Source organism: Centroberyx affinis, unplaced genomic scaffold, assembly GCF_046629955.1.
Source record: "Centroberyx affinis isolate AG114_WGS23_722 - 3 ecotype Tasmania unplaced genomic scaffold, CSIRO-AGI_Caff_v1 ptg000264l_1, whole genome shotgun sequence".
Lineage (NCBI taxonomy): Eukaryota > Metazoa > Chordata > Actinopteri > Beryciformes > Berycidae > Centroberyx > Centroberyx affinis.
The window spans coordinates 150,195-176,185 of NW_027278945.1; the positions used below are offsets into that span (position 1 = coordinate 150,195).

General features: G+C 46.4%; 1 protein-coding gene across 1 annotated transcript in view; it reads right to left on the reverse strand.

Annotated features, from left to right (window-relative positions):
• Positions 1-25,991, reverse strand: part of kif26ab (kinesin family member 26Ab) — a 71,325-nt gene that overhangs the window by 23,325 nt on the left and 22,009 nt on the right. Inside the window, exons 3-4 of the mRNA XM_071546513.1 lie at positions 19,906-20,382; positions 13,824-14,077 (exon numbers count right to left, since the gene is read on the reverse strand). Of these exons, the coding sequence (XP_071402614.1) occupies positions 13,824-14,077; positions 19,906-20,382 (731 nt within the window). The remainder of the gene's footprint in view (positions 1-13,823; positions 14,078-19,905; positions 20,383-25,991) is intronic.

Genomic DNA, 25,991 nt, shown 5'->3' on the forward strand with positions numbered 1-25,991 from the left:
AGTGCCCCTTATATGAACTCTGCTGAATTCTGAGGCAAAAAATACAACAAGCTCCAGTGCCTACCTATTTAGAGAGCACAATACACTAATGAACCAGTTTGATATATCACATAACCTTTACCTTCTTCCTTTGCCACAGCACATTTGTCTCAGATTATTCTGCAGTGTGTCCAATTCTACTCACCCAGGGTGGTCTCATTTTAAAGTGCAGGGACGCTTGTTTTGCCACTTGCTGCCCTACCAGCGAATCCCTTTGAACCAGGACTGGCAGCAATCAATGAGTGGAAGACAATACTAATGTGGACATTGGTCACCCTGACAGTGCAACCAGAGTCATTAGTCTCGTGCCCATTGCTGCTGTCCCTAGTGTGGTCTCAAGTGTTATATATCAAAATGGAGTAATAATAGGAAACGGCCATGGTTGGAACTGTCCAGATAGCCTTTGAGCTCCATCAATGTCTCCCTCTGAACAGACCTTAAGGACAGATAATGATTGTAATATATATAAATGAGCCAAAGCAAGACTGATGCAAAATCAAGGATGTCATTAGAGATGGAGGGTGTGCTGCTTTTGTTCAAGAAAGGACATCTAGATTTGGTCCTCGCCTATGGGGGGTGTGACGGGGAGGTAGGAGGAGAGGAGGTCAATGCTGGGAGAAGAGAGAGAGTGGAGAGGCTGTGTTTGCCCGCTGCTTTCAAAGCTTCACTTTGGCCTGCTGTCAATAATCGCTCTAGCCCCCTTTTCAGGCTTTGTCAAATTAACAAGAGAAATTCCTCTGCCCCAGAGAATCATTAGCCGGCACACCCATTAGCTTGTTTGTGCAAATTTGTCTCTGTTCCTCCAGCCAGCTCTACGGCTCTTTAGGTAGCCCTTTCTGGGGCTAATTACCATGTTGGCCACATTTACTATCCTTGACATTTCCTTTCTCCGATTCCCCTTTTTTCTCTCCAGACAAGATAAGGCTGCTCTGGCCATTCATGCAGGGATCAGATCACTGGGTCTGATATCTGACTGCTTTATCCCCCCCACAGTGAGTCTGCCTCCCACTGCTGCTGATTAGCAGGCCAGCATAGCCCCTCTATGAATGGAGATGGGAATACTGGGCTCCAGCCAGCCTCAATACTATACACTGATAATGGCTACAGCACAATGAGTCAGGATCGCATGCTGCTGGAAACATTCTTAATTTATCCTGGTCTCAGTAGGTGAGTACAGGTGGATGTGAAACTGTTTTAGAGTGACTGAAATAATGGATAAACAGTGGCTAAAACCATGTTGCTGTGTGCTGGAATCATTGCCAAGACAGAAATGCCATATCAGCAGATGTTCATGATTGATTGTGTTGGATGTGTGATCTTGTCAGGAAAGGTATGTTTTTGAGTCAAAAGATAATCGATATAGGAAACCTCCCCAGAGCTAAAATCAGTACACATTGTCTTATTGATGGGCTGCCATTGACATAGCCACACGGCCCTCTGCACCAAAGGTGTGGGGAAAAAAACAAACACAAATCTGCCATCTGAGCTATCGGAACTGTAAGAGAAATAAAGGATTAGTTCAGTTTAGACAGGAGAACCAGGCCAGTGGGCTGCCTCCGCAGTGCAGACAGACACAGTGCCGCGGGATAACACTTTGCCAAATTTGGGTTGGATTAAAACGCATCTGCATCTCTGCGCTGGCCTCAATGGCCACGGTGCCAGGTCACTTACAGCCTGACCCAGCCGCCGCTAAGCTTCAGCGGTGATTAAGCGGCCATGACATCAGCCAGTGAGCACACATTCATATGGTGCACAGACAAGGGGAGATGATGTCATACTCTGCCAACCAGCCCTGGCAGCAAGAGGGCCCATCCAGACAAGATTTACTAGCGAGGTCAGGATGCTGATCATTAAGTATAAGAAAAACACTCCCATACCATAAAAAAAGCTTTTTTCTCATAGTCAATCCTGTTAGCTGTATCTCAGTGGGTCAGACAACCCTGCTAATGTCTAATGAATACAAGCTTTCTGTGAATGACAGCATGCCCCTGATGTATGGCCATTAATGTATAAATATATGCATTACCCCAACACTAAAAACATGTGGAGGGAGCTGAGGGGGTCAAATAGAGCGGGCTCTGGAAATAACCAGAGGGATATGGGGAAATGTGTACATTGTGGCATGGGCTAGGGTTACCTAGTGCCCAGCATTAGGCACAGAGAGACAGTAAGGGAGGGAACTGGGTGGTGAATGCAATTCTCAAACTGCAGGGAGAGAAGGACAAAGCTGATCTGTGCCTCCTGTGTGGCGCTAAGGTTTAGTCTGGCAATGAGCCTGTCTCCTTTCTAATGACGTCTCCCTGCAATCAGAGACCACTGGCGTAAACATTCATTTACTTTTTCTCACTTCCTCTCTCTTATCCTAAATCACTCAAAACAACTTATGCCTGAAGCTGCAAAACCTTAAATGGCATAATAAATCTAACAAAAGTTAATTGTAGTCACAAATGTGCAGTTTAACTTGAGTGAAATGAAAAAATACCGTTAAACACCCCAGCCTGAGGACACAGAAACAGAAACTCCCCTCATTGCAGTGTCTTTATCCTCATCTTATCATTCAGATTCAGATTTGCATCAACCAAAAGCCAGATCTTTCCAGTCATTTTGAGAAATGTGCTTTCCCTCTCCTTCGGCAGCCCAAGATGCATTAAAATGGAAGAGAGAACTAACAGGCTTATCTGGCTGTCAGTTGAATCTTATCAATCCGAAGCTCTGAACCTCTCAACTGCCTGCCTGCCCGTTTCTTCCCGCTTGGTTGTTTTAATGGTAAGTCTGAAGGGAGAGCTCCTCTCTCCCATGCTGGTTTACACAGCAGCGTTCTGCAGGAAGTGGCCAAACACCTCTAGGCTAGGATTTATAGACTTTCTATAAATCCTCAGAAATAGATGGATGGATAAATGGATCCCAGCTAAACCAGACAGCAATGAATGTGATGTCCAGTTACCTGAGCAATACCCCGCTTAGCACGTTCCAAACACACTGGACCGGGGCCTTTTAGAAAAGCTCTTTGTTCCAACAAGGTGTTCAACAAGCCTTTTGTTCCTGCACAGTGTCTGGCCTTGGACACAGAATGCCAAATGGGGCATCATTTGTGTGCTGACTGCTGACAGCCCAAGGCCGCTCACACATCTTCACTGCACCAATCCCTGGCCAATTAGGTAAGGCCAAATGCATTCATGAAACATCTGTGAATATAATATGCTCTGAGAAAATAAAACATTCCCCACAAAAACTGCTGCTTACTTCACACATACGAACGCTCATCTGCCACATTCAAGTCATGATGCAGATTCAAAAAGCTCTCGTGCCAGAACAGGAAAGAACCGTGCAGCTTTGTGTAAATAAATCCTAAACTGTACCAGTGGTTTGTAAACGTGTTCTGTCATGGTCTCCTCGGCCTACTCCATGGTCTACTCTTTTGAAACGGTCTGTGGACTGAGGTGGAAAACGAGGGATTAGGGCATCCTCTAGAGAATAGCTTGAATAACAGGGGATCATTTGAAACAGGGGGAAGAAAGAAAGGGAGCACAAGTGGGGAACAGGGAAGAAAGCCGAGCAGAAGTAGCGATGAGGATGAAAAAAATATATAAATTAGAGATGGGTGAGATGGAATAGGAGAAAGAAACAATCCCCAGAGACGGACAGAACGAGGAGAGACAGAGAGAGACAGACAGAGAGAGAGAGAGCAGTGGGGTGTGCAGCCCAGTCCTCTGTGCGATCCCTGGGCTGGCTCTGTGCCAGTGAGGGCCTGTCTATGAGGAGGTAAATCATTTTCTGCCTGAGAAAGAAACAGGGAAAAATGATCGTTGGGGCTACGCCACAGTCAGCTTGGAATTGCTTTATTCCCACAGAGTGCCAAGACGGGAATCCCCAGTCGGCCAAGAATAAATGGAACAGTTGGAGCCAAAATGGAAAGAAAAAACTAATTAATATGCAAGAAATCCTGGTTTGGTGTTACATCAGGGTAAGCTACTAGATTTAAGCATTTGCTTGTATCAATATAGAGGTACAGTAAATGCCCCTTCTCTCTTCACCTTCCTTTGATTTTGTCATCAAACATCAAAGGAACATTATTACATTAATTTTATGTTCCAATTTTCAGTGCCTTTGGACATCAGATCAAGAGCAAGAGGCACGTGCCAACAGTCCCTCAACCCCCAAAGGACTTTGCATAGAATGTGCTCTGTGTCTATGCCAAGGTTAACTCCTTAACGATGGAGGAGGGAATATTTTTGGTGCAGTAATGTTCCACAGGGATGTGTGACAAATCCCTCCCTCCTGTAACGGTGACTTCCTTTGCTTTTGTGTTTCCTGCTCTGCCCATAAAGCATTGTGTCTCCACAAGCCCCACACCCAGCGGTCCCAACAGCACCTTCCTTACCCCCACCACCCTCCTGATCCCCCCTGGCTGAAAGGCCATGAACCCCTCCAGCCAAGATAAGGGCTTAAGGAAGGCTTAAGACAGCCAAAGGAAGGAATTTGGGGCTAAAAGTCAGGGCTGTAATTCCATTTACAGTTCATTTTATTGTTTTTCCTCCTCAATAGCATTCACAAACACATCTTGCTAATATGGCCTATACCAGCTGCAACCTTTAAGCCCTGGAGAGGTGAACAAAGCACAGGGCATTAGCTCCACAGGACCCATTTGTCAGTCAATGAGATAAAGGGGCCAATTTAGGGCCCCTAGAGGAAAGAACTAGAAATCCTTGCAATGGACTCAAAGGGTCCTCATAGGAAAATCTCTAGAAATTGACCTTAACTTGTTTACAAGAGGCTTAGAAATCCAGAGCATTGCCGCCTTGCATGCAAGGGAGAAAAAAAATGCTGTGTTATTAAGTCAAAACTGGTTCAGGCAGCAAAAATAAAAGTCTTGGAAGAAAATTCACTTTTCAGTTGATAGGTGACAGATGATAATAAAGACATGTTCTTCCCCGCTCTGCAGACTGCAGTCTCCCCACCCCTGGCACTGCTGACAAAGATTAACAGCTACTTTCATCTCCTCCAGAGCATTTTCACTGCACTCCTCAGACACTGCTGCAGGTATTACGCTACGTTCTCCTGCGAGGCCGCAGAGGATCTGGAATAACATCGCGCTCTCGGCACACATGTTGAACTCCAATTCACCCACCATCCCACCCACGTCTTCCCTTGAAAAACCTCAGGAAGACGGTTCTGCTTAGGAAGAACTATCGGCAGTCACATCAAGTCATCACCGACTGAATGACATTTCCTGTCTCAGCAATCAGCTCAGCACACAATAGAAGCAGGATATTTGATATACAAACGACAGATGAGGACTGTTATTAACATGGGATGCCTATGCAATCATATACAATGTCCTCTCTAATACATAACAAGATATCAGCCTGCAAATGGAGAATAAGTTGAGAGCATGATGATTGTGGGCGAGAAACACAGAGGGGAAGAAGGCAAGCATACTTCTGCTCCACTTCTCTCCTTCATTAATCACTTGCTGACAGGGTAAGACACCTAGCGATTATTTATTTGCACTTCTCCACGCAGAGGCTATCACAACAAACAGGCCCGCGGGCTGCTGAGAACATTTGGGAGTGATTAATCAGTGGGCCGTCCGGAGAGACAGGACGCAGGGGGAGGGGAGTTCTAACATGTGTTTCTTAATCTGCCATCTATATTCAACTCAATAGGCAACCCCGCGAAAACGAGAGGGATCCCAGTCAGGTGAAATGGGGAAATGGGTTGAACTGTCAATGATTTGGGAGTTGAGAATATTGTACAATTTCTGGTTCTAGGAGGGAAGAAAGAAATAATCGTTGTGCATCAGTGACATGGAGGCAGATCAATGAACACATCGTACATGCATTAAGAGGAATACTGAGTACTAACTGCGTGGTGGGATGCTACTACACATGCTAAGACGTCAGTGACTCCAGCCACATTAAGCAGTTTACCCTGCATCACACACTCATAAAGTCAGCCACAAAACACACATACCAGCAGTCACTCGGCCATATAGAGCGTATGGGGATAATGGGATTTTTAGCACTCTGCAGCTGGCTCTCACGTGCTGGGTCGCGAACCGATTACAGGCTATAATCCTTTCCATTCAAGACGATCTGCATACAGTAAGCAGCAACAAAAACAAATAGGAGATAAACCCTCGTTGCTACTTTTAGTTTCACTCTGCCTTTTTGCATGTGTCCGAGCAGCTAGTTTCAAAACTCAATACATAACTAGACTAGAGGAAGACTGCCAGACAACATTCCACATGCCATTACCTTATTGAATTCTTACTCTTTACCGATTCATCAGACTATTTGCACTTTTGTAAATATGACTGCAATATGTGGAAGCTTTGTTATGTTGCCACTGTGTCTGGTGGTGTTTGATTATGTGTTTATTGTATCTGTCCTGTCTATTCTTAACTCTCCTACAGTGAAGCCAAGGGCAAATTTTCTACATATGTGGACAATAAAATTTGTATTCTGTTCTATTCTACACAGAGGAGTTATTCATCATCACTGTGGGAGAGTCAGTTTAAGTCTACGGAGAGGGAGCTTTCTTACTGGACCTTAGAGCAATACTGTCAACAAAGTCTGCCATACAGTATGTTTCATCAGTCTCATCAATCCCACGATTCCCAGGGTGAAACTTCCCCCAGTTGCCTTTCAGCTGATTGAACAGTTTCAAACCCCCAAGCTAACTATAGATGGAGATGAAAGAACGAAGACAGTAGGATGATGGCAAAGTGGTCGAGCTATTCAGTGTGCGGGTGATGAGGTAAAAGCTTAACTACCTGCCCTGACAATGGCCTTATCCTCTGCGGTATTTTGAGTCCCATCAGTAAAAGCTGGTACCGTCCCATTGACAAACAGAAAGAATAGGGGCTGCTGTGTGTGTTTCTGTAATAGGACTGACTGTGAAATAAAGAAGTAGCGTTTGGGGAAATCAGCCCACTAACACTGATTAGGCAGCTATTACTTATTCATATGGAATAGGAGGCCGCAGCAGGCTGACACAGAGGCCCACCAGGAGCCATCTTTGTTTCTGGGACTGTAGGAAGTAAAAGCAGGGTGAGCTCATGGGAGCAGGGGCCGCCGGCTCTATACTGCTTCTGAAGACAATAGGTCATAAAAATCCTCAATGCATATTCCCTGCCACCAGCTATCGCAATTCACTCTCCTTCTTATTCCAGCCTCACTGTGTCTCTCAGCCACAATGCAGAAGTGGCTGCGGTTGTAATGACAATGATAATAGACTCCATTTGCATGACACCTTTCACTGAGGGACCCTAAAGAGCTTTAGATGGCGTCCCTCAACCCCCACAAGTGTGATGCATAATATCCATTCAACAAGCTGGGGGTTAGAGAATTTTGCCTACTGAAGCAAGATAGCTGAGCACTAATGTACTAATCATGAAGCCCTGCAGGACTCCTGTGGGCCGCTATCCGAGTCGTTATCCCAGTGAATGGGGAAGGCTTGTCGTGGGCAGACAAACAAGGCTGGAAATGCAATGGATTGATGCTGAGGGCACGACCTCTCCTGCCCACACGCTACTGGATGCACACAACCTGGCCTTTCTGATCATCGCTTGCCAACACACTGACAGACAAAGACGGCCTTATGTGAGGTGACAAGCCCACAGGACAGAGCCTCTATCCTCCACATCCTCTCATTTCCCCATGTGTGAAAGGGATCTGTCAGGGTGGATGGCAGTGCTTCCCCCTTTCCCCGCAGGGCTTAGTAGACGGACCCGGGGTGAGCGCACAGGCTTGAGTCAGCGTTTCAGCCTTTTGTTTGTCAGCTCTGGCAAACGGCCCCCCCCCAGGCTATGTGAGTGGGCCCGACAGACTTCCTGACTCAGGGTTTTGGGGGAACGGGGGAAAGGACAGAGCAGTTACCCCCTCACCCAGACTGCAATGAACCCTCTGCTCTCCCTGTAGCCACTAGCACTCTATCGCTGGGGCTGTTTACCATTCATGGTGACAGGCATAAGTGCCTCTACGCTGCCCGTCACAACAGTGCCTCTCACCCTGATGCTGAAGGGGGCACAACACTATCACACCATGTTATCTTCTCCCAGGAACCGGAGGGCATGGGGATCCACCACAGCGAGCGCACTACCTCAGCAGTGCTGCAAATTCTTCTGCACAAAGAAATGCTGAAAAATGAGCTGATTATGTGTAGTTACCTTAGAGAAGAGGGACATACAGAATCTAAATCAGAATATCCCTTACAATATTCAATATATACTCCTATGCAGCATTCAATATATAACATTCACTCTGACAGTTGTAATATTGCCTATTCCATGGCAATATTTAATTTATGCTTTTATCTCTATATCAGCAAACAGTGATGTCTGTTACCTGAGAAACACAGAGGGTTAAGAGGAGGGAGGAGTGAGATCTTGCTGTTTGTGGGTGGGTAGATGTGGGGAATCGAGGCAAGGGAGTTGGTGCATGAGGATAGCAGGATATAGCTACTGAGGTGTTGGTGAAAAGTGTGACCCTTTAGATGAGGGCCCTGCTGTAGATCCCTCAGGCTGAGGGGCCAGGCCGGATCTCAATCAACACCTCCCCGCTGATGGTGCTTAGCAGGCCCCAGATAGATTCACACCTGGGCTTATCTACAGGCTGCAGCCCCTTCATGGCCGCTGCTCATCCCAGTCAGCCATTAGTCCCATCAGGCTGATAGCCTGATTATGGTAGGAAAATACCAGCTGGTGTTTTATCCAACAGTAAACAGAGACAAATACCACGGTGCAGCCCAGCCATCCCTACTACCACCCACTCAACACTTCGGTTGATCCGCTCGCTGCCCTTGGCATGTGTTGCTCAGATTCAACAGATTCTGGGAGAAAAGATATACTAGAGGCATGAATCAATTCTCATTCATCAGGCTGTGGTGGAGGTAGAAGTTAACATTAACATATCAGTTCCACAGTGGCTATTCCCTCAAACTGGAGCTACTGTAGGGCTTAGCCTGCGTTTCAGCAGAGTTATGCTATACATTCTGCTCACACTCTCTTTTTGGTGGAGGCATCCATCTCACTGTGGCTCGACAACAAAACCATTACCCTCTCACCTCCAGGGAGCAGACAGTCCAACTCCAGCACAAAACTGCACATGCCACAGAGCGAGAGAGAGAGTAGAGAGAGACGGGAGAGAGAGAGAGAGAGGGGAAACAGAAAGAGATAGAAGACAGAGCAACAGACACACAACAAATACTGCAGCTCAGCGAGCAGCATCAAAAAGATAGGCACAAACATGCATTTGGGTGTGCATGCACACACACACACACACACACACACTCACACAAACACATCCAAGCGAGTTGAATGTTTTCTGCATCCCTGTACAAAGTAACTTACTTGACTCCCATGGTAGTGAATTCAATATTGTTCTCCACAGGTACAGACCTCCTGCTCCTGCAGCTGACAGACTGGAGCATCAGCCCAAGCATGCCTCCCGAGTGAATGTGTGTATTAGTCCCAGGCAGCTATCGTCCCGCTCTGTATCTTTATCCCCCTGCCAGGCGCTCCAGACCCGCTGCACTCTGCAGATCCCTCCACTCAGCATAATCTGTCCTGCCAATTTGTCACTGACAGAGATCCCTGCTGTCACTCACAGCACAGCCAACCAAACACAGCATTGTCCTGCTCTCTCTGCCTAGAGCCTCCCTCTCCATGTAAGAAGTTAGTGTGAACGCAGGCAGTCAGCGGTGTTGTCCCCTCCTCTCTCACTCACCTCCCCCAGCATCACCCCCGCCTCTACAAACAAACAGGATGGACTCAATGGCCGAGTTCCTCAGAGAAACTTCATAAACAATCACATTATATGCTGATAGGACAATGGATTTCAGTAAGTCGTCCACCATGTGTTACTTCTGATGAGAAGAAGCAACAAGAACAAGCAATTGTGACATTGCAATGAATGACTGCTTTCACTTTAAAAAATAAATTGGTCTCATCATTGAACACGTCACTCCCTTTGCCTAAATTATAGTCCAGTCAAGTAGAGCGGCCTATTTCAATTTCCAGGTTTCCAATCTCCACTTTCAAGAGAAAATCAGTCAAACATTTTATTTCGCAAGCTAATGACTTGTTTCTATGGTTACTTTGAGCAGCCTAGGTGATGGAGAGTGGAGTGAGCATTACAGACACAAAAGCAGGGTCTGCAGGAGAACAGAGGCTGAATGGCCCTGCCACACAATTACAGGAGAATTCCTTCCCCACAATCACAGTCATTACTGCAGAAACACTCACCTGGGCAGCAGCTGCGGGGCTGCGATGGACGACCATAAAACCACTTCCTCCTGACACTCCTCCAGGGCCGCATTCCAACAAACAGCTGTCAGCCCCTGCAAGCTACCAGCCCGCCCGCCAGCCCGCCTCCGTGCCATCTCTGCAGTTTACATTGTGAACTCCATTCTCTCCTCTCCCGCTCTTCTTTTGTGTTTGATTTTCCCTCGGATTACGCACTCTCACATTGTCCGACTGATTTTTTTTTTTTGTCTCTCCAAGGTGTCATCCTTTTCTATTCAAATATTACCTCCCTGTGCCTTTGCATTCAATGCAAATCGTCCCTCTCCAGAGTGTGATTGGTGTGAGGTAACAGAGTGACAGAGATAATAGCCCTGCTCCAAACAAACATAAACAAGGGACCATCAAGCGACCGTGGCCGCTGTGCAGAGATCAGCAAACTGAGCATTCAGGAAGCCTACTGCTCTCTGCAGTGTGTGCTGAGCTGCTGCACTGAGCAGTCCCATGGGCCTGGTGGGGTATAAACACACCGTCACAATCAGCAGGTGTTAATGGAACAGAGAGATGGGTAGAGGGAACAGCGAGGCGGCATTTAGCCACACAGTCTGGCCCCTGCTGTGAGCGCTGCCTGCTTTCATTACACAACGCTATGTCAATACACTAATCATATGCTCTGTCACAAGGCAATCAGTGTTCAACGTGCTAGTCAGCTGAACACACGCCCCTCAATTCATTATCCCCCCTCCTACCACTCTGACATACACACAGACACTCACAGATATATACACACACACACGCACACACCATCCGCTCGGAGTCTGACCCTTGACACCCCCTGTCTCGATGCGACTGTATAGTCAGTCTAATTGCCAATTGGTCATTATTGACCCTTGGTGATCTTTGTTTCAGCCTACTTTGCACAATGGGTAAAACCAAGGACAAAGGGAGCAAGATGAAAAGAGGCTTTTGAAACTGGAATTTCAATAAAAAACTAGTGAATCAAAGACATTTTCTATTCTCTAGTATGCACATCGACTCACTGAGGCTTGGAGAAGGGACTGTATGTGGTTTGAATTATGATCACTGGGGAGAAAGCGATGCGTGCAAAAGGGTGATGATCATACCTGTAAGCTGTGCCAAACGAATCTATCCATAATTGTGCCTCAGTCATTTAATTTTCATTCTGGGGAAAGTTTCTGGGCCCTATAGTGACCAGAGACATGATGAGGAAAAGCCTAATCTAAATAATTTCCTCCAGGCTGAGAATAGAGAAGCATCACAAGATAATACTCATGGTTGTTGATTATCTGTGGGAAAATTCTCCCATAGCCTACAACACCGAGACTAATGGCGCCTGGAGTTTCTTGGTTATCAAATCCACATTTATAGTGAAATGATTTTTCAACTGAGTAGACATCTTAAATGAAACACAAATGAAATGCTTTTTTAACCAGCTGAATGGTTGACTTATTTTTCCAATGAAAAATAATACAATGAATCACTTTTGCGCATTGCTCTCTTTTCTTTCCTCTCAGTGACTAGCAGCTAGACTCTAGCTAATTGCATTCTAATTAAATTTTAATTTCTGAGTGGAACGGTGTTAGTGAATGTCAGACAAGTGTCTAAGGAGCCTTCTCCACTCCATTGGGGTAGAAACTGCTGTTTGGTTATTCTGGTCCTACATCCTGGGCTCTCAAGATTTAAACATGCATCCTGCTAATTGTATCTTTACAACAAAATGGAATACTAATCAGAAATGGGTTTTCAATCAGTTCTAAAACATGAAGGACACTAATTTGATCTACACTCTCTTCCTTTGTTAATTGAAATGCAAGCAGGACAGAGAAAAGCAAAATTGTTGATGTACTAGTTTGACACAATTCTTTCTGACTTTTGGGGACTGACACTACAATCAGCAGTGATACAAAGATGAGACAAAAAGGACAATGAAAGTGTTGATGAAGATGATGACGATGATGATGATGATGATGATGATGATGATGATGATGATGATGATATTTCTATTACAGGCAACAGCTGCAGTGGGTCAGGAAGTGGGTGTGCTTCAAATCAAGCACAGTGCATCTCCACCACCCTGTTCTGTATCTGTGGAATGTGATGCTGTTTAAAGCTGGCCCGTCATCATTGTGCTTCTCCAGGCCAAGTAAAATACCACATTCTTGGCAGCAAATTATCTTTGGGATGAAATGAAAGGTGGAACCCTTCTCAACTTCCACCTCCGCCCCTTCTGTCCCACCAGGACTCGATTCAGGGGAAAAAACAAGTCCACCTCCCTCCCTTTCCCTGTGCTTAACCCACACTGGCAGACCAGGCACGGCTATCCATCCTACCCTTTTTGAGCTCAGGTCCAAAGAAAACATGAGAACTAATAAATCAGTGTCGGGAATTAACCCTGTCTGGTATTGGGTTGCACCTCACTGTTGTTCAGGCCTGGCCTGCCGCTCTTGTCACGGGAAGCGAGACGCACAGGAAGTTGCATATTTAGTGGAGGATCTGGAACGTCGTTCTAGCCAAGGGAGAGGCCCCATGGCCCCACTGATATACTCTGACCCTGTTAAAGTTGGCAAGACAAACTCCATTTGGGGTATTTGGAGAAAGCTGAGCTCCACAGTGATCCCCTGTGGGCTTCCTGTCACACTCCACAAGTCCCTTCACCGGTTTCCTCTACCTCCCAGGGTGCAAAGCTTCAATGGCCCTATGCATCATCCTTAGCCAGCTTCCCTTTGGCTAACATTCATTATGGTATAGCACTCCTCAGGGAGTAGAGGCTTTAGGCAGGGAATGTATGCACTGACCAACCTGCCAGGGAATCTATCAATGACAATCTAGCACATTACACCAGCCATCCACCCGCCAGGAGAGGGTGAAGTATTCTCCGGGGCAACAGGAATGCCAGAGCCAAGCAGAGCTGGAAAAGCCTGCTGCCTCAGCCCAAGATACACAGGGAACAAATGGTTTCACAGAAATACAAAACAGCCCAGAACCCAAGCTGTGGTAGCATTACTGCATTCAATACACAGCAGGCTGAAGCTGAAGAACCAGAAAGAAAAGAAAAATAACTAAACATTAAATACCTCAGAACAATACTTGGCTTCAACCTGAGCCCCTTCGTGAGACACTCCCTCTTCATATTGGATTATGCAATTCCATTATCCATTCACGGTCACTGGTGCCTACGACTAAAGGTTCATTTAGTCCCATGATGGTGCATATCCCAAGGCATGCTATAATTCAACCATGGCAAGAACAACATCTCCACGGAATAGGTGCCCTCATGGCGGTTAAGACCATGAACCATGACCTTCAGCAGTCATGTGGAGACGAGTCTATACATATCTGCTCCTCAGCCTGAATGCATGCAGGCGTGCACACACACACACACACACACACACACACTACTCGACATTAAAAACACAATGTGACATTTTAACAATCTAACAGCTCAACCTAATCATCTTTCTATTATTGCACAGGCTCAACCATGGTGTGGTTTGACTGACAGGATGGGGGAAGGGCTTACCTAATGAAGAAGGAGGCCGCTGCAGAAGGACTCTGTATTGACGAGGAGGGCGAGGAGGAGGTGGATATACTGGTGATGGGAGCTGGGGGTCCGACCGCACACTGTCCCGACTGGCTGGAGCTCCTCTGTCGGCAGGGTGTCACGGTGGCGGCGGTGGCGGCGGTGGCGGCGGCGGCGGCGGTGGTAGTCATGGTGGTGAGCGGGGCCTCCAAGGCTGTGACATCCCTGTCTGCATCCCTCATCAGACCGTGGGCCTGTCGACACAGAGATACAGAGATAAGACCACAACCGCCACTTACACCCTTACTGATCCTGCCCACCTCCCTTCCACTCCATTTCCTCCCTCTCTCCTCTCCTCTCCTCTGCCCCAGATGGACAGGCAGCTGCTGCGGCCAGCGCTGCTCAGAGGGAGTCAGCAGAATCCACCTCAGCAGCGAGCTCCCTACAGAACAGCAAGGACGGCACACCGCTCATTGATTCTGGCAGCACTCTTGAGGTTGCTCTGGCTGTACTGTAATTAAGTGATAACCCACATCTAATTAGTAATTAAATCACTAGTGATTTACTTCACTCGGCTAGTGATTATATCTGTACATCTATGGCTAATTTGGCATTTTACTTATCAGGAATGAGGAACATCTTCGCCTGCAGCTCAAATCATGGAGCTGCTAGGAGCAGGCTGCAAGGGGAATCTACAACTATATAACAACAATGTGATGGGTGAGACTTGTTCCTCAGCTCTCTGACAAAGTGTTTGTGAAGTATCTCAACTGTGGCTGAGAACACCCTGCACTGGAGCTCTGCGGTGGAGGGGTTCACTGGTTTCTAATAGTCCAGCAGAGGGAGTACAGAGAGGGCTAATTATACAGGCCAACTGTCTGAAACTACACTTCAACTGGAGTCACCATAACGACAAGGGGTTAATCCTCGTCGGAGCCACTCGTCTATCCGGCAGGACAATGATCAATAGCGGCTGACGAGAACTGGTTTTGTGGGTTCTTTCAGCGCAGGGAATAAAATAAATAATGGCCAAAGTTTTCCGTAACATTTATAACAGTGACACATGAACATTGTGCAACCAGGAACAACCTTGAGCACAACGGAGCACTGCACTGACACCGGGCTTCACATGCAGTGCCATTTGACAGGATATGTACTGTCAACACAGTTGAGGCCCTCTGCATATTTACTACCTCAATGTTTGCCCTAGATTCATGTTTGGCAACTAAAATAACATCATTTACAATCTTTTTATAAAGTGTGTGGGCCCTCCTGTATATGCAATTTGTCAACGGAGGCTGACAGCTGAACTATTTATATGCCACGACTGACATGTGAATGCTATACTTCAAGATGTAAGGACATACGTACATTCTGACATTCACATGAGAGTTGCCGTGGCTATTGCTCCGGAGAGTAGTGACACTGGGAGCTCTACATGCAGTACAATGCGCTGCTATATTAAAGCTTGGTCAGTTGGATTATCATCGCCCAGAAAACCTTCACTGACAATTCGTCAAACAGCGGATAGGTAGCGTACGCTCTTGATGAATTCCCAATTTCACATTTCTTCGTTTTGAGCTCGTTATCGGATTTGGGAAATCCACAGCCTTGTTTTGGGAGCCTGGTTCTGCTCTCCTGCAGACTTCATCATGGAGGTGAAGTCAGATATCAAGCTGTGGTGTGAGAAGTTATGACTTGCAAAGTACATGATGGAGAAACTGGGTGCAAATTGAAATGAGCCACGTACAGATCCTCACGCAGCCACCAGAGCGGAAAGCCTAACCCCATGCTGGTGTCGGTGACAGGTTAGAAACCCGGCACATACCGGAGGAGTGAACCCATTACTCTCTGGCACGAAAGACTAGAGCACTTCACACACCCGCACAGGAAGCCTATGTGGATAGCTCATCAAATCTGTCACTGATTGAGCCAACGTAGAGTCGGTTTTAAAATCGAGTGGCAGCAAATTTCAGGAGCACGCAGGGACAGCTGGAAGCGAGGCGGGGTGGGGTGTGGGCTCAAAATGGATAAACAGCTTGCCCAAACACACACGTAGAGGCACACACGCACACTCCCCAGCACATCAGGATGCCTGTCAAAGAGTATTTCCTTTGGGATTGAGACTCAGGACTTAAGCCCCTCAGCCAAGCTGCTCTCTGTAGCCTTGGACCTGGACTGGCCCTGATTCTGGCTGAAAAATACAATCTATCCCCTGGTCAGGTAATTAGGCTGTGTCAGTGGAGCCATGTGTCCTCGGCCATTCGTGCTGAGAGTCAGTAATGAGCTGGCCTTCCACCCTTTAACCCCCTGATCCCTTTGCCTTGGTTTGCCACTGAAAAAAAGAGGGAAAAGGAGGGGGGGCAGAAAGAAGGAAAGACAGAGAGAAAGGGAAAGAGAAAGTGTGTGTGTGTGTGTGTGTGTGTGTGTGTGGAGGAGAGAGTGAAGAAAAGAGACAAAAGAGAGAGGAAGAAAGAGAGAGAGCTTCCCATGAAGTCTCAAGTGAGCAGGGCAGGCAAGCCTCCTATCAGCAGACCATCTCCTCCTCTGGGGCTGAGCGTAGCCGGCTCCCCTGTGACCTTTGATCCCAGTGGTCAACAGACTATTACCGCTGAGGTGAAATAGGCCCTGCTAATCTGGGCTGTCATGCTTGGCTGGCTTCAGTAACCAATAGAAATCAAGTGAGGGGAGTATCGACTTCTCACAAAGACGATAACCGCTGGGTGTGACCATATGAGGAAAGGACTGAAAAGTCGATAAAATTTTAGATGACCCCGACATTTATCTCTCTGCTCATATAGTGTATATCAGCACTCTCTCTTGATACGAATACCAAAAGGTTATTGAGCAGCATATTGAATGGTTTCATAATTTGGCACAAATAGGAAATATCCTCGTCTCTCCTTCCTGTATCCTTCCCTCTCTCGTCATGCCTCTCTGTGGCACACTGCCATGTGGGCCCAGCTGCACCAAGGCAGCAGCAGCCAAGATCATCTGCTGGGTTTCAAATTGGTAGCAGTTGAGCGGGCCAGGGCAGCAGGCCACCAGCGGGCCAATAACACAGACTAGCCCCCTTTCCACTAGAGGCCAAAAGCCCAAGAACCTTGGCCCAGGAACTCTAGCCTGGAACTTAAGCACTGGGCTAAACTTGTTAGGTAAGTGTTTCCACTGAGCAACCTGGTCCCTGCGTAACCATGACAACTAACTTACACAACTGCTTGTCATCAAACATGGCAGACAACGCTGCTGTCAAATGTACCTTATAATCGGTAACATTAGTTTTAATTACTTTGTAGGAAGTTTTAAAAAAGAAGGTTGCAGGATAAGGCTAACATCATTCACATAAAGTGTAATCACTGGGCAGTGACTTAAACACCTACTGAAGGCGTTAAAGTAAAACATACTGCCTTGCCTGCATAGGCAAAGGCAGTTTTTTTTACTTTAACGTTTGTTCCTTTAACATTAGTCCTTTACTACTGTGTGTGTTAAACTTGGAAAGCGAGTGATAGTAATTGGGGTATTTTCTAGACAGCTAAATAAGGCCAATGTTGACTTTAATATACGGTATCAGGCTAAAAAGCTGTTTCCAACTCGTGTATTATTTTTCTATTTTTTTTCCTAAGATAGCAGCTGAAAGTAATGCAGATTTAAGAATTAGCATACCTAGTTTCTAACAGGTAGATGCTCATTAATATAGGAATGGCTGCACTCAGTTACAGACGTTACTAAGCAACACCCCCTATTTGAAAAAATATAGAATGTGATGATGTATAAGATTCAGCTAACAGCTTTGGCCCTGATGATTTGGAAGGGCCAAGTAGTGGAGCTTGAGTTCCTGGAATAGCCCTGTTTTGGCCTAGGCCAACCCAGTGGAAAGGGGTCAGGAACTCTGGAACTAAGTTCAAGCACCAGGTTTGGCCCTCAGTGGAAAGGGGGCTTCTGAAACCCTCATGGGTCAAGAGCACTTGGTCTTTGCAGATTAGCGCACATGTGGTTGTGGATTTTATGGAGCAGAGGGAGAATCACAGATTTGTCATTTTGAGACAATAACTCACTATTCACAATATGGTTGTTTGTATTACCTTGAGGGATTTAAGCCCTTCATTCAAACAACTGTGGCCAGCAGCAGTAGGAATTAAATAAGCAACACTGACGTTGGAGCTCATTAATTTCTAGGGTTTTGCGTCAGGCTTTGGGATGCTGGAGCTGCTCCCTAGACCTAGACAACACAGAAAGAGAACTCCATTTCCTGCCATTTCCTCCGTTCAAAGCAATCACACTCCTATGAAACAGTGTCTCAGCCAATACCATTTGTAAAGAGGGAGAGAGAGTTTCTATTCCAGTGGCGTTTAAAGGACCACAAATATCTTTCCAAATGTCAACCAGGGCCTTTTCTCAAATGAGAGATTCAAGGTGCCCTATAATGGGCTGTGTGTGATAGAGCCCCAGGCTCTCTGGTTGAAACACTCTGTAGGATTGCTGTCTAACATAGGCCATCTCTACTTCTTTGTCTGAACAACACCGCATGCTTTCCCCACAAAGAAATCAAGTGGGAATCATGAATTAAAGCTCTTGCCTTTCGGCACAGCAGAACTCCCAATCCACCAGAGCTGGTGTGGGTTTTGTCATTCTGAAGGATCTGCTTTTAATGAAAGAAACAAGCTTTAGAAAATAACACCAGACCCATTTCTGCTGCGTTTGTAACTCCATATCCTGAAGGGACATTTCTCTCTGTCCAAGGAGGCCCAGCCTCAGCTATGTGGCATTGAGCAACTCATCCCAGCTCCAAGGGCCACTAATTGCTTTTAGACACATAGATGGAGAACACAAGTCAGCCTCTCCCTTGTATGCCAGGCCATTTGATTTGCCCTAGATTGCACACATGCGGTTAAAAGCTTTTGGTGGCCTCCCATAAACCGTCTCTAAAGGCACTTGTTGACATTAAAGGGAGGAATGAAAATCTGTTTTCAATTTTCAAGCAGAAAGGAAGGAATAACACTACCAAGACCCCATAACAGACTGCAATTTTAAATGTGGCTAACACAGAGATGGCAAAAATAGAAAGGAATTCAGGCCTCACTTAAAGATACCTGATGGTGAATATTAAAGTGCAAGGAATAGATGAGGTTAACACCTGGAGAATGATTGGTGTGTTTGGTGTGTACACCAAGTCTGGCTGGTGTAGAATGTCACAGAGTGATGTCAGTCAGGTCTGAGACCAGATGGCCCCGTCACAGCAGGAGGAGACTCATCAGTAAAAAGGACACCTTCACATCACCAGCCAGATGACGGGAATCACTCTCAGCACTTAGACCCCTCTAGAATATTTAAAAACATTATGCTACAATGAAAACTGCATGAATGTGCAAATAAGTGATTTAGAGGTACAGCATGACTAGTCATCAGCTCCCATGACACCAGAAGGGCAACTCAGGACCTTCCCAAGTCTTCCGGACATCAAACAAGGCAGAGACTAACCCTTATCCCACATGAGAGAAGAGTTATGGAGACGCGGTGGGGTGGTCATTTCAAATGCCCTTGAGGAGGAGGTCAGCAGATTAGTGCGGGGCCGATATCTGACCCTAGATCACCCAGGCTCCTTGACTACTGAGGAATGAGAGGTCAGCACTCCTGCAGAGTTCTGACACACAAATTCTCTGGAGGGCCTCGTCTCTTTAAAGGTCTGAAATGTAGCATTTCTAGTGACGTGACATGACCTGACAAGCACAAGACATGGTATTTAGGAAAGAAAAAAAAGAAACTCCGACCCAATTATTTCATAATTAAAATGCTCATAAGGTTGATTATTTGGAGTATTTATCATCAGCCTCTCCTCACTGAATGTGACAATACAAGGTGACAATACTCACTCTAATTGCTCTCAAAAAACTGTAAAGTTGCTCTCTTCTATCTCTCTATTTTTATTTATTTTTCTAGAACTTTGCTTACATGATGGTCCTATGGCCACAAGAATATTGTAAGGGTTGCATTCACTTCACGTTGCTCTGGATATGTGTCAGCTAAATGCATGAAATGTCAAATATAAATGTATAGTGGTGAAAATGGACATAATAAGACATACCGGGCTGGGCTGAGGGAGGAAGTTGTTGACTCTGGAGATGCTCCACATGCCCTCCAGGTACTGCTGCGCCTGGATGGTAACGGAGCCCAGCCCTCCGGGGAGCTGCCCTCCTCCCACAGTCACCTGGACGCTGGTCTTGGGCCCCGAAGAGACCGAGGAGCTCTGCGACCAGCCCAGCCCCCTGCGCCGCTCCCCTATGGGCAGGACAGTGTGGGCAAGAGGCTGGCTTTTGGAGGGCTGTCTCGCATGGGCGCTGGAGGACGAGATGGTGAATCTAGAAGGCTGCGGTAAGAAGGACGTGGCGGGCAGGGCGGGCATGTCGGAGCTGAAGGAGAGGACAGGGGCGTGGAGCGTCTGCAGCGCCTCCTGCCTCAGCTGGCGGAGAGGCGTGGAGCACACCTGGCAGCAGCTGACACCCGCTTCATGGCTTCCAGGTGCTTGAAGCTGCTCAAAGAGGAACGCTGCGTATCCAGGGTCCTGCAGAGTAAACACACACACAGAGGGGTGCTTTAACTCCATGCACAGCATGCTCATCCACAGACTCTATGCACGTACCATGTTGGACTGGGGCATATCTCCCTATCTGCTCTTATGAAAGGATTTCCTGAATGTTGTTCACATTTTCCAGGCGTGTCAACGGTCTGCTAGCAGTGTGGTCCCCCACTGCCCTCTGGGACCCTCACTCCCTGCCATAACCACTTCCTCCTCCTCGGGACGGCTGTTTGTTTAGACTGAGCAGCTCCGCCTGCCTGCAACCCGAGACTGCTGATCAGGTTCACCAGGCATGTGTTCATTTCACAGCGTCTGTTGGGGCGCTGGGACCAAACAAGCCAAACGCGGCCAAATGTGAGGAGACAACTCGGAAACGGGGCTGGAAAGGATTAGCGGAAGATCCCACAGAGTAATGGTTTAAGCATTCCCCACAAACAACAAGCGAAATGTAAAATATGTTTTATTTATTTTGTAAGACTGTTTATGCCTTTGGAATGAAGGAGGCCAAGCAGATTTGAGCTTATTACTGCGTTTGGAGAGGGTGACCAGTGGAGTTCTGTCCTTTCTCTTCGTTTCTCAGAAGGCTCCCTAGGGTGTCTGTCTCAGCTTGGGAGGAACAACAAAAGAAAACAACAGCTGAGGGGACTCTAGAGCCCAAAGCCATGCTATTTACATTTGATAAGAGTCCCAGCATGAAAACATATGATAAGCCACCAAATGTGAAAATAACCATCTCCTCCTGGAAGCTAGAGGCACACAGAGCTATCACTGTACTATTCAAATCCTTTTATTTCTTATCCTCTAAGCGAGGAAGGCACATAACTTTTCTCTCTGTCTTAGAAAAATACACACACTCACACACACACACACACCCACACACACATTTACACACACACACAGACACCACTGTCTCTTAAGAGGCATAAAGAGGCAGTGGGCTCCTGCCTCCTGCCCAGTGGAGTCATGGCCTAAGACAGGAGCCCACAGCCCATACATAAATGTTTATGAGGCCTTTGCTCCGTGGATCCTCGGAGGTGATCAGGAGGAGTGAGGCGGTGGGGAAACAACAATCCACTGCCTTAATGCAGTGCCACTTAATACAGCCAGCCCAGCAGACTTAGGGCCCACAGAGGCAGGCAGGCAGAGGGACTCTAAATCTCCTAGCTATGAAAGCAGCTCAATACAGAGACTTTCAGTTGACCTTTCTCTGCCAACATAAACAGTATTAATGGTTATGATCATGCAACTTTTCGCACAACCTCACAGAGAATTATGAATACTTTTTCTCAATTGAAAAATCCTCTGCATATTTCCCTGACAGAAAAAACGTATCCACTGAATTATACTCAATCTACACTGACGATGAGCCATGTCTAATCTCTATATCATCACTTTCTTTACAAGAGGCTCCGATCAGGCAAACGACTGTGACTGGACTCTCACTTATGACCGGACATTAAACCAATCTCCTTATACTTGCAAGTGGTTCTGGTTAATGATTTACCATCTAGGCTACTTACTTTACACTTGGGCAGGCATGGACCGGATGCAAGCAAAACTACAAAGTATACTCAGGATGTAGAAAATCCCATAACTCCTACTGGAGTGTTTAACACTGGTGAGCTGAGGACTGGCTAATGGTCGATGCATCAATTATCTTCTTGGTATGTGCGTGTCTGTGTGTGTGTGTGTGTGTGTGTGTGTATGTACATGCATACATGCATGAACTCAAATGTAAGAGGCTTAAAATAGAAATAGAGCTTTAGAGAATTATATCAAATGCTTCATGATACTAACACACGTGAGTGATCTCTACTGTTATGCATAGGCAGGATATTTGGACATTATGCACAATGGAGGGCAGTTCCTATGTTGAATAAGTCTATGACAAATCGGAAGAGAAATATGAGAAAGAGCTAAAGAAAATACGACTGGCTGCCGCTTTCACGGTCTAGTCTGGCTTCGTGGACCTGGTTCTAAGACAGGAAATTGAAGCGGAGTCATATCCAGTCAACTCCGCCCTTCCATCACCCCTCACCCTTTACCCTCCGACCAACCCTAACCCACCTCGGGGCATTTGCTAGATGGAAGAAATCAATTCCCCTCTCTTTCTCCATGCATTGTTAGGTGTTGATTTAGGGGAGCTAATAAAAAGACACACAAAGCTGAGCCCATCTGCTATTCAGTTAGGATTTTGGAGGTTAGAGCGCGGGCTTCTCCTGTAAAGCTGTCTGTAAGCTTTATGCCCGGTGGAGTGAACAGAGGGTCAGGGCCACAAGGCTTATGAGGATGATGGTGCTGATGATGAGGATGATGATGATGTTGGGGATATGGATGTGCGTATGATGAGATTGAAGGCCAGACAATCCATCTTTCCATATAAGGTGTAGAGAAAAGGCATTTCAACTGTCCTGGGTAGATTGTGTTATTTTACACATATGAATTTAATATACTCATATTCTCATTTTATTCTCATATTTCTGTACTATCTCACCATGCAAGTTATATTGCTTGAGAGGCAAAGCATAAAGTGGAAAACATGAAACATATGATGCATGAGTGCCCCCCCCCCCCCCCCCCCCCAAAGCCATGTTGTTTCTTTTATTATCCATATGATCTATTACTGACAGGTGCAAGTGGGTGTGAAGAGTAGCCCTGCTTTAGAGATGCATGTAATGCGCGGCATCAACACAATCCAAATGTTCAAAGCATTCCTGTCTGCAGAGCTGTGGAGCAACTTCAGGGCTCTTGCTCTTCAGCCATTGTTCTGCATAAGTGGAAGGTGGCTTCGGTTTTCAACAGTAGTAGGGAGAGAGAGAGAAAGAGGGAGAGAGAGAGAGGGAGAGGGAGAGAGAGAGAGAGAGAGACAGAGGGAGAGAGAGAGAGAGAGGGAGGGAGAGAGAGGGAGAGGGAGAGAGAGAGAGAGAGAGAGAGAGAGAGAGAGAGAGAGAGAGAGAGGAAGAGGGAGAGAGAGAGAGAGAGAGAGAGAGGTGGGGGGAGGCAGGTTGGGGTTGTGCCCCTAGCCAGGAGGCTTGTGGGTGGTTGTGTTGGTTTACTGCCTGTCAGCGCTGATCTTTATTAAACTCTGGGGACAAATGTAGTCAGATGCTATGGCCTTATTATGGAAAGGAGGTGTGCCCGGCACGCCAGGGAGAGAAAGAGCTGCCTTTGGAATGGGCCCATCGCAGCCCTTAGAGACACAAGTTTGTCTCTGTCCCTCACACTAACCGTGATGAAAACCAGAGCAGCAGCAGGAGAGAGAGCAACCAGACTAACCGTCTGACTGTCTATGTGGGTTGATGGAGAGTGTCATCACAGACAGCCCATGCCCAGGGGCTGATGGAAACAAGCTCAGCTGTAACCACTTATGGATGAGGGGACAGGGAGAAAGATGTGCATGATTTCTCTCTCATGCTTCCTCGGGGTGCAAACAGGACCAGGAAAAGTCACACATAAGATTTTTCTCAAATCACACCTCATTTACCCCGTCTCGTCTGCACACCTTCCCTCCAATCAGATAAAGGGAAACTGCCATCTGACTGTTTCTGCATTCAGTGTTTGATGTAACTCCGCTACGGAGCACTGGGCCAGATATAGCAAGCTGACTTAAATCAAGAGGAGGTCATAGTGATTTGAAATGCATGAGGCCCCTCGCTAGCCGAGAGACTCTTAGGCACGCTCCATTGAAAGTAAAATACTCTGGGAAACCATATTTTCTATTCCAGTTGAGCCGAGCAGACATTTCCCAGGCATAAAGGCTCCCCATGGCCTACTGTACCAATGGCAGAAAGAGGAATGAAGTAAAATTATATCAATGTGTTTCCATGATGGAAAATAGAGTGAAAAGTTCTGACACAGCCTGCAGCTTGTCAGCACATCTCTAAACTGTTTTTCAGAGTTGTCAGTGCTCAATGTCATCCTGTTGAATGTGATTTATTTTCTCATTTATAACATCAGTTAAAGTAGAATTTCAACAGCTCAAGCCTAGAATTCGCCTAGAATTGGCATTATGGCTGTGAGACAGTGAATGCCAATGAGATAGAGAGCAGTGACCTTCACTGCACCTCGATCCCCTCCTTGTAAGCGTTCAGTAACTGGAAACAAGAGGCAGTTAAACTCCTGAAAGTTGGCTGAAAGATGAAATTGCTCAGTCAGTCTTCCTTCCTTTACTTCCCTTTTCAGGTTTCTCTAGTATTATTGTAGCAGCAGGGAAACATTCCCCACTATGAGTCAGTAGAACACCGTGCTGCTTTATGTCTGTCCTCACTAAACTTTGTTCTCAACAACATAAACGCTGTTAACACATTACAATACCTAAGTACTTCCTATGACTGCATTTCTTGTAAAATCAAGACCACACAACAGCTGCCAAATCTGGTTCCCTTTCAGCTCGCAGCTCTCAGCTTTCCCTTTCCCTGTTTCCCAGTCAGGAGGAGACTGAGCCATCTCTGTTTACTTGGCCTGTGACACTGTTGGCCCAACCCACACAGCGTCTCCATGAGTCTCAAAGGGATTGGCCCGCAATAAACCCCAGGAGCCCAGTCCAGATCCCGGGGTGAGGACGAGAGCTTCCAGCAGGCCTGCTTTCCCACAGGTAGCCTGGCTCACTCTGACAGGCGGGTCCGAGAAAAACGAGCACAGCTGCTGGCCTTGCCCCGGGTGAGCACAGGGCATTAAGGCAGATTACATTCCCAGGATAAAAGGAACACATCCAGTGGTATAATCCCTCTCTGCCCCCTGCTCCTTCTCAACTATCCCCACCACCTCCACCTCTCTGACCCCCCCACCCCCTCCAAGCCAGCCAAGTCAAGTCTGAGCCCCTGGAGGAGCGGAGGGCTGGACACTGACTCATAGATCTGATTAGATATCAGGTAGGGCTTTTAGTGCTGCGACACCAGCAGTAGATCTGGGACACAGACCATTAAGTTTAACCACTGCCTGCTTGGAGGCAGAGAAGACAATGACTCAGGATGTCACACTAGCATGCTATTTAACTCTGTGGGAACGCCTTTGGTAAAACACAAAATGGGACGGCTCACCAAATCACATCAAACAGATGTTTGCCCCTATCTGCTGACTTGACAAGATTAAACAAACCTGCAATAAGACTTTCCTGAAATAAAGCACCGGTATCTGCAGCAACAGAGGCGCAGTTGATAATTCTGTCTCAGATAAAAAGAATACTCCACTAAAGTAATGAATTCACTCATTGCATTGCTGTGCTAAAAACTCTGGCTGCTTCACTTTTCTGTCATCCCTTGTGTTTTTTTATTGGAGCATACTTAATAATAATAATAATAATAATAATAATGAAATGTATCTGCTTGCCTAACATCTCTAATGTGAAATATGCTGTTTATGATTACACTTCACTTTATTGATCCCCTAGGGGAAAAAAGTTTGTCTAGTCTAGGCTCCATTTGTTTTTTGCCTAGGCTACAGACAACAAATACTAATCAAGATATGTATTCAAAATTCAAACTTGTTTTCCAACTTTGACTATAAAAAATATATAAATATAAAATATTTCTAATATGACTTTTTTCTGAGAGAGATGAGCTAGTCCTAACCAATTTTGCACTTTTTTGAAGACA